Source organism: Equus caballus, chromosome 8, assembly GCF_041296265.1.
Source record: "Equus caballus isolate H_3958 breed thoroughbred chromosome 8, TB-T2T, whole genome shotgun sequence".
In the NCBI taxonomy this organism is placed as follows: Eukaryota; Metazoa; Chordata; class Mammalia; order Perissodactyla; family Equidae; genus Equus; species Equus caballus.
Genome location: NC_091691.1, coordinates 12,420,552 through 12,439,572, shown reverse-complemented (window position 1 = coordinate 12,439,572; position 19,021 = coordinate 12,420,552). Strand labels below are relative to the sequence as shown.

Here is a 19,021-nt window from a genome sequence, read left to right as displayed (position 1 = left end):
AAATGTGCAGACAGAAGTTATGCAACTTATCTTAGTTTTCCCCAAACAAGAGAGGACACGTGGTCTCCCTGAGTGCAGGAAATCTCTAAGATTGGTTAGTTTGCCTTGTGTCAAGCTGATTCTAGGTCCCTAAACTTGAGAAATTAATACCGAGTGGAAACTAACAGGACAAGTCCCAAGAAAACAGACAGCATTCTTAAGAGGGGTGATTCGTGGTAGTGTGATGGGATGAAATAGGTCTCCTGGTACTTTCTAATTCTCCCTGGATTTGAGGTCTTCAGATGTCAGCAGTGCTTTCACAACCAGGATTACCAGTTACCTGGGGGCTGTTGGCTCATCTCTTTCCTCATCCTTCTGATCTTTTTGAGTTTCTGCAAATAAATTTGGACAGGGCCAGTCATCATAAAAAGTTGCTTCTTGACACATTACCAACCCAGGGGCCTGTTTGAACACAGGGACATAAGTCTTCTCAGCGTGAGAACAGGATAGTGTCAGAATATTCCAGGAGGCCTCGGGTTGTGTCTTCTGAAAAGGGACCAGGCTTCCTTTCCTGAGTCATAGGGCAGACTGTCTCTGAATTGGCAGATCAATACAACAAAGTTCTCTTCCCTGAACCTGGGCAAAGGGTTCAACATATTCTTCCCGAGGTCATGAGGAGCTCATCTAGTTGCTTTCTGGAAAGGCTGTGGCGAGATTCAGCTCTTATTCCATCAGATATGCTGGCTGCTGTTGGTTTGGAGGAAGTTCTACACCGAGGCTAGACTGATGGATGGAATTTAATCACTCCTAAAGAGGAAAGAATCTAGGGTGCCACCTAGAGAACAGGATTCTTGCTATTCAAAGTGGTGGAGGCTGCCAGGGTTCACACCACGCCCCGGGTGGTAAATTTCCAGACACATTCAAGAGGTGTTTATCTTTTGACGCTTAGATGGCTCCGTACTGAGGATAAACCAACTTAGAGGAGATAGAGACTGCTGTTTGCAGTGGAGCGGGCATGGCAACGGGGATGACAGAGATTTGGCCTGGGACTCGCAAGAGTGTTGATCTATCTGACCCACCCGATGTGTGTGCTTACAACTGAGTCCTAGATTCTGACTGAAACCAAGATGGGTCTCCAAGGCCTGCCATCAAAGAGACATTTCTGTACCTGGACAGAGGTGTGAGCACAAAGAACATGGGGGCTACCTGGGAGACCATTCGGGGCTTGTCCTCCTTCCAATAGAGTACTCACGGGCTCCAACCAGACGAGAGCAGATTTCATGCTCATCAGATGGGAGGGTGGGACTGTCGGGAGGGTGGCAGGAGTCAGACAAGTCATGGTGACTGGAAAGAGCCAAATACTTTTCATCCAAAGAATCCTGACACGCGTCATCCATTTCCTCCTCCTCCTGCAGCTCCCTGCCGAGCCCAGAGGCACAAAGATAACAGAATATTAAACGAGGAAAGACTGGACACCGCAACTTCCCCACTGGTTCTGATGGGAAGACTAAGGGAGAGGTCACAGAAGGTAAAGAGGGCATCCCTTGAAACAGGAAGAAGATAACAGTCCTCCTCTGACTGCCACTAAGTGAGGCTGCCGTGGTGGGGGGAGGGAGGGCAGCAGGTGCTCACTGCCCCGTCCAGATAACGAGTTAATGAGGAAGGAGACTCAGCTCTCCTCTATGGCGCAGTCATGACACAGAGCACACAACGAGAACCACAGGAGTTCCTACAACTCCAAAGCATAACTTCTGTGCCACTTTTCTTACAGAGGCCCGGTGAGTAAAGGCTCCCGGGGCATTGTGGGCTCCCAGACATCTCGTGCCTTCTAGGCCTGTTTCTCTCAATACTGTAAGACCATAGACACATTTTTGTCGAGCTGTATGTCGTGCTATGAAATCCTCACCGTTGAACAGGCCAAATGTGCAGACAGAAGTTATGCAACTTATCTTAGTTTTCCCCAAACAAGAGAGGACACGTGGTCTCCCTGAGTGCAGGAAATCTCTAAGATTGGTTAGTTTGCCTTGTGTCAAGCTGATTCTAGGTCCCTAAACTTGAGAAATTAATACCGAGTGGAAACTAACAGGACAAGTCCCAAGAAAACAGACAGCATTCTTAAGAGGGGTGATTCGTGGTAGTGTGATGGGATGAAATAGGTCTCCTGGTACTTTCTAATTCTCCCTGGATTTGAGGTCTTCAGATGTCAGCAGTGCTTTCACAACCAGGATTACCAGTTACCTGGGGGCTGTTGGCTCATCTCTTTCCTCATCCTTCTGATCTTTTTGAGTTTCTGCAAATAAATTTGGACAGGGCCAGTCATCATAAAAAGTTGCTTCTTGACACATTACCAACCCAGGGGCCTGTTTGAACACAGGGACATAAGTCTTCTCAGCGTGAGAACAGGATAGTGTCAGAATATTCCAGGAGGCCTCGGGTTGTGTCTTCTGAAAAGGGACCAGGCTTCCTTTCCTGAGTCATAGGGCAGACTGTCTCTGAATTGGCAGATCAATACAACAAAGTTCTCTTCCCTGAACCTGGGCAAAGGGTTCAACATATTCTTCCCGAGGTCATGAGGAGCTCATCTAGTTGCTTTCTGGAAAGGCTGTGGCGAGATTCAGCTCTTATTCCATCAGATATGCTGGCTGCTGTTGGTTTGGAGGAAGTTCTACACCGAGGCTAGACTGATGGATGGAATTTAATCACTCCTAAAGAGGAAAGAATCTAGGGTGCCACCTAGAGAACAGGATTCTTGCTATTCAAAGTGGTGGAGGCTGCCAGGGTTCACACCACGCCCCGGGTGGTAAATTTCCAGACACATTCAAGAGGTGTTTATCTTTTGACGCTTAGATGGCTCCGTACTGAGGATAAACCAACTTAGAGGAGATAGAGACTGCTGTTTGCAGTGGAGCGGGCATGGCAACGGGGATGACAGAGATTTGGCCTGGGACTCGCAAGAGTGTTGATCTATCTGACCCACCCGATGTGTGTGCTTACAACTGAGTCCTAGATTCTGACTGAAACCAAGATGGGTCTCCAAGGCCTGCCATCAAAGAGACATTTCTGTACCTGGACAGAGGTGTGAGCACAAAGAACATGGGGGCTACCTGGGAGACCATTCGGGGCTTGTCCTCCTTCCAATAGAGTACTCACGGGCTCCAACCAGACGAGAGCAGATTTCATGCTCATCAGATGGGAGGGTGGGACTGTCGGGAGGGTGGCAGGAGTCAGACAAGTCATGGTGACTGGAAAGAGCCAAATACTTTTCATCCAAAGAATCCTGACACGCGTCATCCATTTCCTCCTCCTCCTGCAGCTCCCTGCCGAGCCCAGAGGCACAAAGATAACAGAATATTAAACGAGGAAAGACTGGACACCGCAACTTCCCCACTGGTTCTGATGGGAAGACTAAGGGAGAGGTCACAGAAGGTAAAGAGGGCATCCCTTGAAACAGGAAGAAGATAACAGTCCTCCTCTGACTGCCACTAAGTGAGGCTGCCGTGGTGGGGGGAGGGAGGGCAGCAGGTGCTCACTGCCCCGTCCAGATAACGAGTTAATGAGGAAGGAGACTCAGCTCTCCTCTATGGCGCAGTCATGACACAGAGCACACAACGAGAACCACAGGAGTTCCTACAACTCCAAAGCATAACTTCTGTGCCACTTTTCTTACAGAGGCCCGGTGAGTAAAGGCTCCCGGGGCATTGTGGGCTCCCAGACATCTCGTGCCTTCTAGGCCTGTTTCTCTCAATACTGTAAGACCATAGACACATTTTTGTCGAGCTGTATGTCGTGCTATGAAATCCTCACCGTTGAACAGGCCAAATGTGCAGACAGAAGTTATGCAACTTATCTTAGTTTTCCCCAAACAAGAGAGGACACGTGGTCTCCCTGAGTGCAGGAAATCTCTAAGACTGGTTAGTTTGCCTTGTGTCAAGCTGATTCTAGGTCCCTAAACTTGAGAAATTAATACCGAGTGGAAACTAACAGGACAAGTCCCAAGAAAACAGACAGCATTCTTAAGAGGGGTGATTCGTGGTAGTGTGATGGGATGAAATAGGTCTCCTGGTACTTTCTAATTCTCCCTGGATTTGAGGTCTTCAGATGTCAGCAGTGCTTTCACAACCAGGATTACCAGTTACCTGGGGGCTGTTGGCTCATCTCTTTCCTCATCCTTCTGATCTTTTTGAGTTTCTGCAAATAAATTTGGACAGGGCCAGTCATCATAAAAAGTTGCTTCTTGACACATTACCAACCCAGGGGCCTGTTTGAACACAGGGACATAAGTCTTCTCAGCGTGAGAACAGGATAGTGTCAGAATATTCCAGGAGGCCTCGGGTTGTGTCTTCTGAAAAGGGACCAGGCTTCCTTTCCTGAGTCATAGGGCAGACTGTCTCTGAATTGGCAGATCAATACAACAAAGTTCTCTTCCCTGAACCTGGGCAAAGGGTTCAACATATTCTTCCCGAGGTCATGAGGAGCTCATCTAGTTGCTTTCTGGAAAGGCTGTGGCGAGATTCAGCTCTTATTCCATCAGATATGCTGGCTGCTGTTGGTTTGGAGGAAGTTCTACACCGAGGCTAGACTGATGGATGGAATTTAATCACTCCTAAAGAGGAAAGAATCTAGGGTGCCACCTAGAGAACAGGATTCTTGCTATTCAAAGTGGTGGAGGCTGCCAGGGTTCACACCACGCCCCGGGTGGTAAATTTCCAGACACATTCAAGAGGTGTTTATCTTTTGACGCTTAGATGGCTCCGTACTGAGGATAAACCAACTTAGAGGAGATAGAGACTGCTGTTTGCAGTGGAGCGGGCATGGCAACGGGGATGACAGAGATTTGGCCTGGGACTCGCAAGAGTGTTGATCTATCTGACCCACCCGATGTGTGTGCTTACAACTGAGTCCTAGATTCTGACTGAAACCAAGATGGGTCTCCAAGGCCTGCCATCAAAGAGACATTTCTGTACCTGGACAGAGGTGTGAGCACAAAGAACATGGGGGCTACCTGGGAGACCATTCGGGGCTTGTCCTCCTTCCAATAGAGTACTCACGGGCTCCAACCAGACGAGAGCAGATTTCATGCTCATCAGATGGGAGGGTGGGACTGTCGGGAGGGTGGCAGGAGTCAGACAAGTCATGGTGACTGGAAAGAGCCAAATACTTTTCATCCAAAGAATCCTGACACGCGTCATCCATTTCCTCCTCCTCCTGCAGCTCCCTGCCGAGCCCAGAGGCACAAAGATAACAGAATATTAAACGAGGAAAGACTGGACACCGCAACTTCCCCACTGGTTCTGATGGGAAGACTAAGGGAGAGGTCACAGAAGGTAAAGAGGGCATCCCTTGAAACAGGAAGAAGATAACAGTCCTCCTCTGACTGCCACTAAGTGAGGCTGCCGTGGTGGGGGGAGGGAGGGCAGCAGGTGCTCACTGCCCCGTCCAGATAACGAGTTAATGAGGAAGGAGACTCAGCTCTCCTCTATGGCGCAGTCATGACACAGAGCACACAACGAGAACCACAGGAGTTCCTACAACTCCAAAGCATAACTTCTGTGCCACTTTTCTTACAGAGGCCCGGTGAGTAAAGGCTCCCGGGGCATTGTGGGCTCCCAGACATCTCGTGCCTTCTAGGCCTGTTTCTCTCAATACTGTAAGACCATAGACACATTTTTGTCGAGCTGTATGTCGTGCTATGAAATCCTCACCGTTGAACAGGCCAAATGTGCAGACAGAAGTTATGCAACTTATCTTAGTTTTCCCCAAACAAGAGAGGACACGTGGTCTCCCTGAGTGCAGGAAATCTCTAAGACTGGTTAGTTTGCCTTGTGTCAAGCTGATTCTAGGTCCCTAAACTTGAGAAATTAATACCGAGTGGAAACTAACAGGACAAGTCCCAAGAAAACAGACAGCATTCTTAAGAGGGGTGATTCGTGGTAGTGTGATGGGATGAAATAGGTCTCCTGGTACTTTCTAATTCTCCCTGGATTTGAGGTCTTCAGATGTCAGCAGTGCTTTCACAACCAGGATTACCAGTTACCTGGGGGCTGTTGGCTCATCTCTTTCCTCATCCTTCTGATCTTTTTGAGTTTCTGCAAATAAATTTGGACAGGGCCAGTCATCATAAAAAGTTGCTTCTTGACACATTACCAACCCAGGGGCCTGTTTGAACACAGGGACATAAGTCTTCTCAGCGTGAGAACAGGATAGTGTCAGAATATTCCAGGAGGCCTCGGGTTGTGTCTTCTGAAAAGGGACCAGGCTTCCTTTCCTGAGTCATAGGGCAGACTGTCTCTGAATTGGCAGATCAATACAACAAAGTTCTCTTCCCTGAACCTGGGCAAAGGGTTCAACATATTCTTCCCGAGGTCATGAGGAGCTCATCTAGTTGCTTTCTGGAAAGGCTGTGGCGAGATTCAGCTCTTATTCCATCAGATATGCTGGCTGCTGTTGGTTTGGAGGAAGTTCTACACCGAGGCTAGACTGATGGATGGAATTTAATCACTCCTAAAGAGGAAAGAATCTAGGGTGCCACCTAGAGAACAGGATTCTTGCTATTCAAAGTGGTGGAGGCTGCCAGGGTTCACACCACGCCCCGGGTGGTAAATTTCCAGACACATTCAAGAGGTGTTTATCTTTTGACGCTTAGATGGCTCCGTACTGAGGATAAACCAACTTAGAGGAGATAGAGACTGCTGTTTGCAGTGGAGCGGGCATGGCAACGGGGATGACAGAGATTTGGCCTGGGACTCGCAAGAGTGTTGATCTATCTGACCCACCCGATGTGTGTGCTTACAACTGAGTCCTAGATTCTGACTGAAACCAAGATGGGTCTCCAAGGCCTGCCATCAAAGAGACATTTCTGTACCTGGACAGAGGTGTGAGCACAAAGAACATGGGGGCTACCTGGGAGACCATTCGGGGCTTGTCCTCCTTCCAATAGAGTACTCACGGGCTCCAACCAGACGAGAGCAGATTTCATGCTCATCAGATGGGAGGGTGGGACTGTCGGGAGGGTGGCAGGAGTCAGACAAGTCATGGTGACTGGAAAGAGCCAAATACTTTTCATCCAAAGAATCCTGACACGCGTCATCCATTTCCTCCTCCTCCTGCAGCTCCCTGCCGAGCCCAGAGGCACAAAGATAACAGAATATTAAACGAGGAAAGACTGGACACCGCAACTTCCCCACTGGTTCTGATGGGAAGACTAAGGGAGAGGTCACAGAAGGTAAAGAGGGCATCCCTTGAAACAGGAAGAAGATAACAGTCCTCCTCTGACTGCCACTAAGTGAGGCTGCCGTGGTGGGGGGAGGGAGGGCAGCAGGTGCTCACTGCCCCGTCCAGATAACGAGTTAATGAGGAAGGAGACTCAGCTCTCCTCTATGGCGCAGTCATGACACAGAGCACACAACGAGAACCACAGGAGTTCCTACAACTCCAAAGCATAACTTCTGTGCCACTTTTCTTACAGAGGCCCGGTGAGTAAAGGCTCCCGGGGCATTGTGGGCTCCCAGACATCTCGTGCCTTCTAGGCCTGTTTCTCTCAATACTGTAAGACCATAGACACATTTTTGTCGAGCTGTATGTCGTGCTATGAAATCCTCACCGTTGAACAGGCCAAATGTGCAGACAGAAGTTATGCAACTTATCTTAGTTTTCCCCAAACAAGAGAGGACACGTGGTCTCCCTGAGTGCAGGAAATCTCTAAGACTGGTTAGTTTGCCTTGTGTCAAGCTGATTCTAGGTCCCTAAACTTGAGAAATTAATACCGAGTGGAAACTAACAGGACAAGTCCCAAGAAAACAGACAGCATTCTTAAGAGGGGTGATTCGTGGTAGTGTGATGGGATGAAATAGGTCTCCTGGTACTTTCTAATTCTCCCTGGATTTGAGGTCTTCAGATGTCAGCAGTGCTTTCACAACCAGGATTACCAGTTACCTGGGGGCTGTTGGCTCATCTCTTTCCTCATCCTTCTGATCTTTTTGAGTTTCTGCAAATAAATTTGGACAGGGCCAGTCATCATAAAAAGTTGCTTCTTGACACATTACCAACCCAGGGGCCTGTTTGAACACAGGGACATAAGTCTTCTCAGCGTGAGAACAGGATAGTGTCAGAATATTCCAGGAGGCCTCGGGTTGTGTCTTCTGAAAAGGGACCAGGCTTCCTTTCCTGAGTCATAGGGCAGACTGTCTCTGAATTGGCAGATCAATACAACAAAGTTCTCTTCCCTGAACCTGGGCAAAGGGTTCAACATATTCTTCCCGAGGTCATGAGGAGCTCATCTAGTTGCTTTCTGGAAAGGCTGTGGCGAGATTCAGCTCTTATTCCATCAGATATGCTGGCTGCTGTTGGTTTGGAGGAAGTTCTACACCGAGGCTAGACTGATGGATGGAATTTAATCACTCCTAAAGAGGAAAGAATCTAGGGTGCCACCTAGAGAACAGGATTCTTGCTATTCAAAGTGGTGGAGGCTGCCAGGGTTCACACCACGCCCCGGGTGGTAAATTTCCAGACACATTCAAGAGGTGTTTATCTTTTGACGCTTAGATGGCTCCGTACTGAGGATAAACCAACTTAGAGGAGATAGAGACTGCTGTTTGCAGTGGAGCGGGCATGGCAACGGGGATGACAGAGATTTGGCCTGGGACTCGCAAGAGTGTTGATCTATCTGACCCACCCGATGTGTGTGCTTACAACTGAGTCCTAGATTCTGACTGAAACCAAGATGGGTCTCCAAGGCCTGCCATCAAAGAGACATTTCTGTACCTGGACAGAGGTGTGAGCACAAAGAACATGGGGGCTACCTGGGAGACCATTCGGGGCTTGTCCTCCTTCCAATAGAGTACTCACGGGCTCCAACCAGACGAGAGCAGATTTCATGCTCATCAGATGGGAGGGTGGGACTGTCGGGAGGGTGGCAGGAGTCAGACAAGTCATGGTGACTGGAAAGAGCCAAATACTTTTCATCCAAAGAATCCTGACACGCGTCATCCATTTCCTCCTCCTCCTGCAGCTCCCTGCCGAGCCCAGAGGCACAAAGATAACAGAATATTAAACGAGGAAAGACTGGACACCGCAACTTCCCCACTGGTTCTGATGGGAAGACTAAGGGAGAGGTCACAGAAGGTAAAGAGGGCATCCCTTGAAACAGGAAGAAGATAACAGTTCTCCTCTGACTGCCACTAAGTGAGGCTGCCGTGGTGGGGGGAGGGAGGGCAGCAGGTGCTCACTGCCCCGTCCAGATAACGAGTTAATGAGGAAGGAGACTCAGCTCTCCTCTATGGCGCAGTCATGACACAGAGCACACAACGAGAACCACAGGAGTTCCTACAACTCCAAAGCATAACTTCTGTGCCACTTTTCTTACAGAGGCCCGGTGAGTAAAGGCTCCCGGGGCATTGTGGGCTCCCAGACATCTCGTGCCTTCTAGGCCTGTTTCTCTCAATACTGTAAGACCATAGACACATTTTTGTCGAGCTGTATGTCGTGCTATGAAATCCTCACCGTTGAACAGGCCAAATGTGCAGACAGAAGTTATGCAACTTATCTTAGTTTTCCCCAAACAAGAGAGGACACGTGGTCTCCCTGAGTGCAGGAAATCTCTAAGACTGGTTAGTTTGCCTTGTGTCAAGCTGATTCTAGGTCCCTAAACTTGAGAAATTAATACCGAGTGGAAACTAACAGGACAAGTCCCAAGAAAACAGACAGCATTCTTAAGAGGGGTGATTCGTGGTAGTGTGATGGGATGAAATAGGTCTCCTGGTACTTTCTAATTCTCCCTGGATTTGAGGTCTTCAGATGTCAGCAGTGCTTTCACAACCAGGATTACCAGTTACCTGGGGGCTGTTGGCTCATCTCTTTCCTCATCCTTCTGATCTTTTTGAGTTTCTGCAAATAAATTTGGACAGGGCCAGTCATCATAAAAAGTTGCTTCTTGACACATTACCAACCCAGGGGCCTGTTTGAACACAGGGACATAAGTCTTCTCAGCGTGAGAACAGGATAGTGTCAGAATATTCCAGGAGGCCTCGGGTTGTGTCTTCTGAAAAGGGACCAGGCTTCCTTTCCTGAGTCATAGGGCAGACTGTCTCTGAATTGGCAGATCAATACAACAAAGTTCTCTTCCCTGAACCTGGGCAAAGGGTTCAACATATTCTTCCCGAGGTCATGAGGAGCTCATCTAGTTGCTTTCTGGAAAGGCTGTGGCGAGATTCAGCTCTTATTCCATCAGATATGCTGGCTGCTGTTGGTTTGGAGGAAGTTCTACACCGAGGCTAGACTGATGGATGGAATTTAATCACTCCTAAAGAGGAAAGAATCTAGGGTGCCACCTAGAGAACAGGATTCTTGCTATTCAAAGTGGTGGAGGCTGCCAGGGTTCACACCACGCCCCGGGTGGTAAATTTCCAGACACATTCAAGAGGTGTTTATCTTTTGACGCTTAGATGGCTCCGTACTGAGGATAAACCAACTTAGAGGAGATAGAGACTGCTGTTTGCAGTGGAGCGGGCATGGCAACGGGGATGACAGAGATTTGGCCTGGGACTCGCAAGAGTGTTGATCTATCTGACCCACCCGATGTGTGTGCTTACAACTGAGTCCTAGATTCTGACTGAAACCAAGATGGGTCTCCAAGGCCTGCCATCAAAGAGACATTTCTGTACCTGGACAGAGGTGTGAGCACAAAGAACATGGGGGCTACCTGGGAGACCATTCGGGGCTTGTCCTCCTTCCAATAGAGTACTCACGGGCTCCAACCAGACGAGAGCAGATTTCATGCTCATCAGATGGGAGGGTGGGACTGTCGGGAGGGTGGCAGGAGTCAGACAAGTCATGGTGACTGGAAAGAGCCAAATACTTTTCATCCAAAGAATCCTGACACGCGTCATCCATTTCCTCCTCCTCCTGCAGCTCCCTGCCGAGCCCAGAGGCACAAAGATAACAGAATATTAAACGAGGAAAGACTGGACACCGCAACTTCCCCACTGGTTCTGATGGGAAGACTAAGGGAGAGGTCACAGAAGGTAAAGAGGGCATCCCTTGAAACAGGAAGAAGATAACAGTCCTCCTCTGACTGCCACTAAGTGAGGCTGCCGTGGTGGGGGGAGGGAGGGCAGCAGGTGCTCACTGCCCCGTCCAGATAACGAGTTAATGAGGAAGGAGACTCAGCTCTCCTCTATGGCGCAGTCATGACACAGAGCACACAACGAGAACCACAGGAGTTCCTACAACTCCAAAGCATAACTTCTGTGCCACTTTTCTTACAGAGGCCCGGTGAGTAAAGGCTCCCGGGGCATTGTGGGCTCCCAGACATCTCGTGCCTTCTAGGCCTGTTTCTCTCAATACTGTAAGACCATAGACACATTTTTGTCGAGCTGTATGTCGTGCTATGAAATCCTCACCGTTGAACAGGCCAAATGTGCAGACAGAAGTTATGCAACTTATCTTAGTTTTCCCCAAACAAGAGAGGACACGTGGTCTCCCTGAGTGCAGGAAATCTCTAAGACTGGTTAGTTTGCCTTGTGTCAAGCTGATTCTAGGTCCCTAAACTTGAGAAATTAATACCGAGTGGAAACTAACAGGACAAGTCCCAAGAAAACAGACAGCATTCTTAAGAGGGGTGATTCGTGGTAGTGTGATGGGATGAAATAGGTCTCCTGGTACTTTCTAATTCTCCCTGGATTTGAGGTCTTCAGATGTCAGCAGTGCTTTCACAACCAGGATTACCAGTTACCTGGGGGCTGTTGGCTCATCTCTTTCCTCATCCTTCTGATCTTTTTGAGTTTCTGCAAATAAATTTGGACAGGGCCAGTCATCATAAAAAGTTGCTTCTTGACACATTACCAACCCAGGGGCCTGTTTGAACACAGGGACATAAGTCTTCTCAGCGTGAGAACAGGATAGTGTCAGAATATTCCAGGAGGCCTCGGGTTGTGTCTTCTGAAAAGGGACCAGGCTTCCTTTCCTGAGTCATAGGGCAGACTGTCTCTGAATTGGCAGATCAATACAACAAAGTTCTCTTCCCTGAACCTGGGCAAAGGGTTCAACATATTCTTCCCGAGGTCATGAGGAGCTCATCTAGTTGCTTTCTGGAAAGGCTGTGGCGAGATTCAGCTCTTATTCCATCAGATATGCTGGCTGCTGTTGGTTTGGAGGAAGTTCTACACCGAGGCTAGACTGATGGATGGAATTTAATCACTCCTAAAGAGGAAAGAATCTAGGGTGCCACCTAGAGAACAGGATTCTTGCTATTCAAAGTGGTGGAGGCTGCCAGGGTTCACACCACGCCCCGGGTGGTAAATTTCCAGACACATTCAAGAGGTGTTTATCTTTTGACGCTTAGATGGCTCCGTACTGAGGATAAACCAACTTAGAGGAGATAGAGACTGCTGTTTGCAGTGGAGCGGGCATGGCAACGGGGATGACAGAGATTTGGCCTGGGACTCGCAAGAGTGTTGATCTATCTGACCCACCCGATGTGTGTGCTTACAACTGAGTCCTAGATTCTGACTGAAACCAAGATGGGTCTCCAAGGCCTGCCATCAAAGAGACATTTCTGTACCTGGACAGAGGTGTGAGCACAAAGAACATGGGGGCTACCTGGGAGACCATTCGGGGCTTGTCCTCCTTCCAATAGAGTACTCACGGGCTCCAACCAGACGAGAGCAGATTTCATGCTCATCAGATGGGAGGGTGGGACTGTCGGGAGGGTGGCAGGAGTCAGACAAGTCATGGTGACTGGAAAGAGCCAAATACTTTTCATCCAAAGAATCCTGACACGCGTCATCCATTTCCTCCTCCTCCTGCAGCTCCCTGCCGAGCCCAGAGGCACAAAGATAACAGAATATTAAACGAGGAAAGACTGGACACCGCAACTTCCCCACTGGTTCTGATGGGAAGACTAAGGGAGAGGTCACAGAAGGTAAAGAGGGCATCCCTTGAAACAGGAAGAAGATAACAGTCCTCCTCTGACTGCCACTAAGTGAGGCTGCCGTGGTGGGGGGAGGGAGGGCAGCAGGTGCTCACTGCCCCGTCCAGATAACGAGTTAATGAGGAAGGAGACTCAGCTCTCCTCTATGGCGCAGTCATGACACAGAGCACACAACGAGAACCACAGGAGTTCCTACAACTCCAAAGCATAACTTCTGTGCCACTTTTCTTACAGAGGCCCGGTGAGTAAAGGCTCCCGGGGCATTGTGGGCTCCCAGACATCTCGTGCCTTCTAGGCCTGTTTCTCTCAATACTGTAAGACCATAGACACATTTTTGTCGAGCTGTATGTCGTGCTATGAAATCCTCACCGTTGAACAGGCCAAATGTGCAGACAGAAGTTATGCAACTTATCTTAGTTTTCCCCAAACAAGAGAGGACACGTGGTCTCCCTGAGTGCAGGAAATCTCTAAGATTGGTTAGTTTGCCTTGTGTCAAGCTGATTCTAGGTCCCTAAACTTGAGAAATTAATACCGAGTGGAAACTAACAGGACAAGTCCCAAGAAAACAGACAGCATTCTTAAGAGGGGTGATTCGTGGTAGTGTGATGGGATGAAATAGGTCTCCTGGTACTTTCTAATTCTCCCTGGATTTGAGGTCTTCAGATGTCAGCAGTGCTTTCACAACCAGGATTACCAGTTACCTGGGGGCTGTTGGCTCATCTCTTTCCTCATCCTTCTGATCTTTTTGAGTTTCTGCAAATAAATTTGGACAGGGCCAGTCATCATAAAAAGTTGCTTCTTGACACATTACCAACCCAGGGGCCTGTTTGAACACAGGGACATAAGTCTTCTCAGCGTGAGAACAGGATAGTGTCAGAATATTCCAGGAGGCCTCGGGTTGTGTCTTCTGAAAAGGGACCAGGCTTCCTTTCCTGAGTCATAGGGCAGACTGTCTCTGAATTGGCAGATCAATACAACAAAGTTCTCTTCCCTGAACCTGGGCAAAGGGTTCAACATATTCTTCCCGAGGTCATGAGGAGCTCATCTAGTTGCTTTCTGGAAAGGCTGTGGCGAGATTCAGCTCTTATTCCATCAGATATGCTGGCTGCTGTTGGTTTGGAGGAAGTTCTACACCGAGACTAGACTGATGGATGGAATTTAATCACTCCTAAAGAGGAAAGAATCTAGGGTGCCACCTAGAGAACAGGATTCTTGCTATTCAAAGTGGTGGAGGGTGCCAGGGTTCACACCACGCCCCGGGTGGTAAATTTCCAGACACATTCAAGAGGTGTTTATCTTTTGACGCTTAGATGGCTCCCTACTGAGGATAAACCAACTTAGAGGAGACAGAGACTGCTGTTTGCAGTGGAGCGGGCATGGCAACGGGGATGACAGAGATTTGGCCTGGGACTCGCAAGAGTGTTGAACTACCTCACCCACCTGATGTGTGTGGTTAAACTGAGTCCTAGATTCTGATTCAAACCAAGTTAAGTCTCCAGGGCCAGACTGAAGAGATGACATATCTTGAGCTGGACAGGAACGTGGGGAACATGAATTGGACACTACCTGGGAGACCTGTTGGAGCTTTCTTCTCCTGTTGATGGGAGTAGTCAGTAGCTGCAACCAGAGCAGAGAAGTCTTCGTGCTCCTCAGACAAGAAAACCTTGGTGCTGGGAGGCTCGTGGGAACCAGACGGGTACTGGTGACTGGAAGAAGTCACAGGGCCTTCATCCACTGACCCCTTCAGGGCTTCTGTCACACTCTCTTTTTCCTGGAGCTCTGTGCTCAGGCTAGGGGAAAAAGGATATGATGAAACCAAGAAGGATCGGATGCCAGAGTCCCACGTGGTCCTGATTGGTGGTAGAGAGAGTGGTCACAGAAAGTGAGGGACAGTCCCCTCAAAGAGAAAGAAAACAATCCTCCTATGATGAGGGCATGGTCTGGCTGCCCCTGAGGGCAGGAGCGAGGGGAGTGGGCGCTCAGTGAACTGGCCAGATAGCACACAATGAGGAAGGAGAATCAACTCTACCTGGATGGTACAGCAATGGCACTCAGCAGACACAGAGAACCAGAACAGTGGCTCAACCGCGTGCAGAAATGGTGTTGAATTTTACATACTGCCACCCAAGGAGTACACGTTCCTGACATGTTGTAGATGCCCAGAGACCTTGTGCCTTCTAGACTTCTTTCTATCAATATTGTGATGGGACATGATTGTTTTGGTCTAATTACATTTCTTGCTATGAAATGCATGCCAACAAGCTAAAGTCCACCATGCAGAAAGCAGTTATCCATCTCATCTTAGGTTTAGCCACAGAGGAGAGAGCAGATGGATTCTGTGACTACAACAAATTCCCTGAGACGGGTTAATTTCCCTTACGAAAGTATAACAAGTATCACAAAAGCAAATGACAACCTTTGTAGAAGGCTATTTCCTGATCGCTTGAGTGAATGGAATAATTTAACCAGCAGTTTCTGTCACTTTTGCCTTAGAAATCTGTGGCTAGTGTTGGCCTCTCGGTCTTTATTTTGGAACCATCCTCTTATTTTACCCATCCTCTTCCAGGCCCTGATCATTCCTTGTTACCTGGGGTCCATTGATGCTTTTTCTTCTTTGTTCTCCTGCTCTGCGTGATTTTCTGCAGAAAAATTCAGAAATTCCAAATTCAGAAATGTCCAGCAGGCACTAAGGAGTTCCATGCCACCCATTGTAAACACAATGGCCTGTCTGGTCATGAAGACATAAATCCCCAACTGCAATTTCAGGATACACTGAGAGAATCGTACTGAAAGGTCTCTTCTTTGTATTAAATGAATGCCCTTTCTTGTTCTTATGATCCGTCAGACACAGTTTCCCTGATGGCATGCTCTACGTGAACCTGGAAAAAATGTTAGACGTGTCTTTTGTTCCCAAGATCACCATGTACTTGTCCAGATTCCCTCTGGACTTCTACAACTGTATCATTTGTCTTGACGTAAAGCTGGCTGTCAGGCACAGTGGGAACTTTCTCTAAGGAGACCATAAACAAGCCTCTCAGTCTCCCCTCAAGATGTCTAAAGAGACTTCCAGTTTCTGGTCCCACATGTAAGGATCTTGGAAGTCATCACTCCTGTCCTCACAACAAAGTAGCTGAACAAACTGGAAATCGACCACTCTTCTTCGATCCGTCAGAGAATGAAGGTCAGAGAGCAAACCACTGCCCCCCAAACTGGACATACAAACAGGCTAGGCAAACAAAGAGAATTACAACCTATTGAAGCAGAAACCTAGGCAGGAGCCAGGACCAGAGGAGGAAAACTTAGCAGGTAATTGACTAATTGCTGGAGACTCAGTGTGGAGATGTTTGAGTTAAAAGCATCAGGGGGCCCAGTCGTGGGAGAAACCCAAGAGTTCTGGAGAGTTTTCTGTCCAGGAGCCCTATCAGTTTCTCACAGTGAAGACTAGAGAAAAATCTCCTTACACCTCTGGCAGAGTGAGATGAAAGTAGCTATTGGGAGATAGATCCGGAGCATTTTGTTTTTCTTGACAAAGCCTGCTCTCAAAGAAACTATTTGACCAGAGCCTAACCAACTGGGATATTACCACAACCCAACTGACCTTGGGGAAAGGAAATGCCCAACTCCAGCCCCTCTAGCCTTCCTTTTCCATCGAGGGCACCTGGAAGGTGAACCCTGAGAAGCTCTTGTGAAGGCCACAGCCCAGGGACCCAGGCTGACTCAAAGACTGAGCCCTGATCTTAGGACTACAGAATGTTTCCACACACACACACACACACACACACACACATCTTACCAGCACATCCATAGGGATCCTAGATGATAACAGGGGAATATAACGGAAAGGATACAACTGAAAGAACTGCACGTTCTCAGGCCTCATTTAAGCAGAAATCACCAGGGACACTCAAGAGAGCTGAGAACACAAAACCAAGAATTCCAGAGGAGACTTAAGCCTCTGACATCTACAGCTCCAATAAACAGGAAACCCAGCCTAACCCCTAGCCAGATAAAGACAAAACTTCACACTAAGGCCTACTTACCTCAAATCCTTTACCCAGTATATCATGTTTGGCTTTTAACAAAACATTAAAAGATACACTATCAGACCAAAAAAACACAGTTTGAGGAAAGAAACTAAGCATTAGAACCAGGCTCCAATATGGCAGACATGGTGGAATTACTAGAGCAGGAATTTAAAACGACAGTGATTAACATGCTAACGGCTCCAAAGGGAAAGGTGGACAGCATGCAGGAACATAAGGGGAAGGTAAGTAGAAAGATGGGAACTCTAAGAAAGAATCCAAAGGAGATGGTAGAAATGAAAAACACTGGGACAGAAATGGAGAGTGCCTTAGAGGTTCAACAGTACACTGGACACGTCTGAGCAAAGAACCTGCGAGCTTGGTGAAATATCGAGAGAAATTTCTAAAACTGAAATGCAAAGAGGAAAAAGAATGAAAAGGAAGAGATGATCCAAGAACTGTGGAACAATCACAAGAGGTGTAAATATGTGTGACGTGACTATCAGAAGGAGCACGGAAGAAGCATTTGAAGCAATAATGACTGAGAATTTCCTAAAAATCTTTTCAGTTTTTGCCACCCAAAGGTTTTTTGTTTTTTTTTAATATTGGCACCTGAGCTAACAACTGTTCCCAATCTTCTTTTTTTCTTCTGCCTTTTCTCCCCAAATCCCCCCAGTACATAGTTGTACATTCTCCTCTGGGTTCTTTTAGTTGTGGCATATGGGATGCCGCCTCATTATGGTTTAATGAGAAGTGCCATGTACGCATCCAGGATCTGAATCAGTGAAACTCTGCACTGCCGAGTGGAGCGTGTGAACTTAACCACTTGGCCGTGGGGCCAGCATCCCCTAAAATTAATTATAGACATTGAACCACAGATCCAGGAAGCTCAGAGAATAGCAACCAGGGAAATACCAAAATGTATACACCTAGGAAAGAATATCATATTCAAAATGCAGAAAATCAAAGACAAAAGAAAAGTCTAAATGAAGCCAGAGGGAAAAGTACCTTACCCAGAGAAGAGTAAGGATAAGAGGTATATCAGACTTCTCTGAAACCATGCAAGCAAGAAGAGAAGGGAGTATAAGGAAGACACCCCACCCACCTCGAATTCTGTATCCAGTAAATAATCCTTCATCAGCAAGAGAAAAAGGCAACATTCCTAGACAAAGAAGAATTGAAGGAATTTGTCACCAGTAGGCCTGCCTTGCAAGAAATGTTCAAAGAACTTCCTCAGAACAAAGGAAAATGATATAAGTCAGAAAGTGGGATCTACACAAAGAAAGGAAGAGCATTTTGAAGCAATGAATTCAAATACAATAATTTATTTGTCTTTTTCTTGATTGATCTAACTGATAACACTTCAATACCATAGTAGCAATAATGGATTTGGATAAGCAGCTTATGGATAAGTGAAATGAATGACAGTAATGCTCTAACAGATGGGTGGAATGAATTGGGAATACTGTGTTATTAGGCACTTGTGCTAGCCATGAAACAGTACACTGTTCTTTGAAAGAGCACTTGGATGATTTTTAAATGTACATTGCAAACTCCAGGCCAACCACTGAAACAGAAGAAAGAAAAAATAAGAGTACAGTTGACATGCCAAGAGAGGAGGAAAAAACGGAATCACGTAAAATTCTTTTTCACAGCCAGAGAAGACGGAAAAAGAGTGGAAGACAAAAAAAAGAAACCAGGAAAAGAACAATGAATATAAAACAGTAACTAATATGGTAGACGTTAATCCAAGTCTATCAACAAAAACCTTCCAAGTCAGTGGTCTCAATGCACCAATTAAAAGATAGACTGTCAGAGCAGATGAAAAAATAAGACTTAATTAGATGTTGTGTATAAGAAATCCACTTTAAATAAAAAGGCACAGATAGAATAAGAGAAACAGGATGGAGAAAGATAGACCACGATATCACTGATGAAAACAAAGCTGCAGTAGCTCAAACAATTTCAGACAAAGCAGACTTCAGACCAATGAAAATGATCAGGGATAAAGAGGGGTGTCACGTAACAAAACGGGGTCCATTCTCCGAAGACATAACAGTTTTTAAGCTGCACCTAGGAGAAGAGCACGAAAATG

The 19,021-nt window shown here is 47.3% G+C and overlaps 2 protein-coding genes across 2 annotated transcripts in view; one reads left to right on the top strand and one right to left on the bottom strand.

Moving 5' to 3' along the window:
* LOC138915171 (PAN2-PAN3 deadenylation complex subunit PAN3-like) overlaps window positions 1-19,021 on the top strand; it is a 135,618-nt gene that overhangs the window by 89,545 nt on the left and 27,052 nt on the right. Inside the window, exons 12-15 of the mRNA XM_070219897.1 lie at window positions 1,395-1,507; window positions 3,293-3,405; window positions 5,191-5,303; window positions 7,089-7,201. The gene's annotated coding sequence lies outside the window, so the exon portion shown is untranslated. The remainder of the gene's footprint in view (window positions 1-1,394; window positions 1,508-3,292; window positions 3,406-5,190; window positions 5,304-7,088; window positions 7,202-19,021) is intronic.
* The window catches only part of LOC138915163 (neuroblastoma breakpoint family member 9-like), a 41,824-nt gene that overhangs the window by 15,408 nt on the left and 7,395 nt on the right, over window positions 1-19,021 (bottom strand). The window contains exons 5-21 of the mRNA XM_070219872.1: window positions 15,492-15,543; window positions 14,471-14,694; window positions 13,606-13,657; window positions 12,620-12,786; window positions 11,708-11,759; window positions 10,722-10,888; window positions 9,810-9,861; window positions 8,824-8,990; window positions 7,912-7,963; window positions 6,926-7,092; window positions 6,014-6,065; window positions 5,028-5,194; window positions 4,116-4,167; window positions 3,130-3,296; window positions 2,218-2,269; window positions 1,232-1,398; window positions 320-371 (exon numbers count right to left, since the gene is read on the bottom strand). Of these exons, the coding sequence (XP_070075973.1) occupies window positions 320-371; window positions 1,232-1,398; window positions 2,218-2,269; window positions 3,130-3,296; window positions 4,116-4,167; window positions 5,028-5,194; window positions 6,014-6,065; window positions 6,926-7,092; window positions 7,912-7,963; window positions 8,824-8,990; window positions 9,810-9,861; window positions 10,722-10,888; window positions 11,708-11,759; window positions 12,620-12,786; window positions 13,606-13,657; window positions 14,471-14,694; window positions 15,492-15,543 (1,861 nt within the window). The remainder of the gene's footprint in view (window positions 1-319; window positions 372-1,231; window positions 1,399-2,217; window positions 2,270-3,129; window positions 3,297-4,115; window positions 4,168-5,027; window positions 5,195-6,013; window positions 6,066-6,925; window positions 7,093-7,911; window positions 7,964-8,823; window positions 8,991-9,809; window positions 9,862-10,721; window positions 10,889-11,707; window positions 11,760-12,619; window positions 12,787-13,605; window positions 13,658-14,470; window positions 14,695-15,491; window positions 15,544-19,021) is intronic.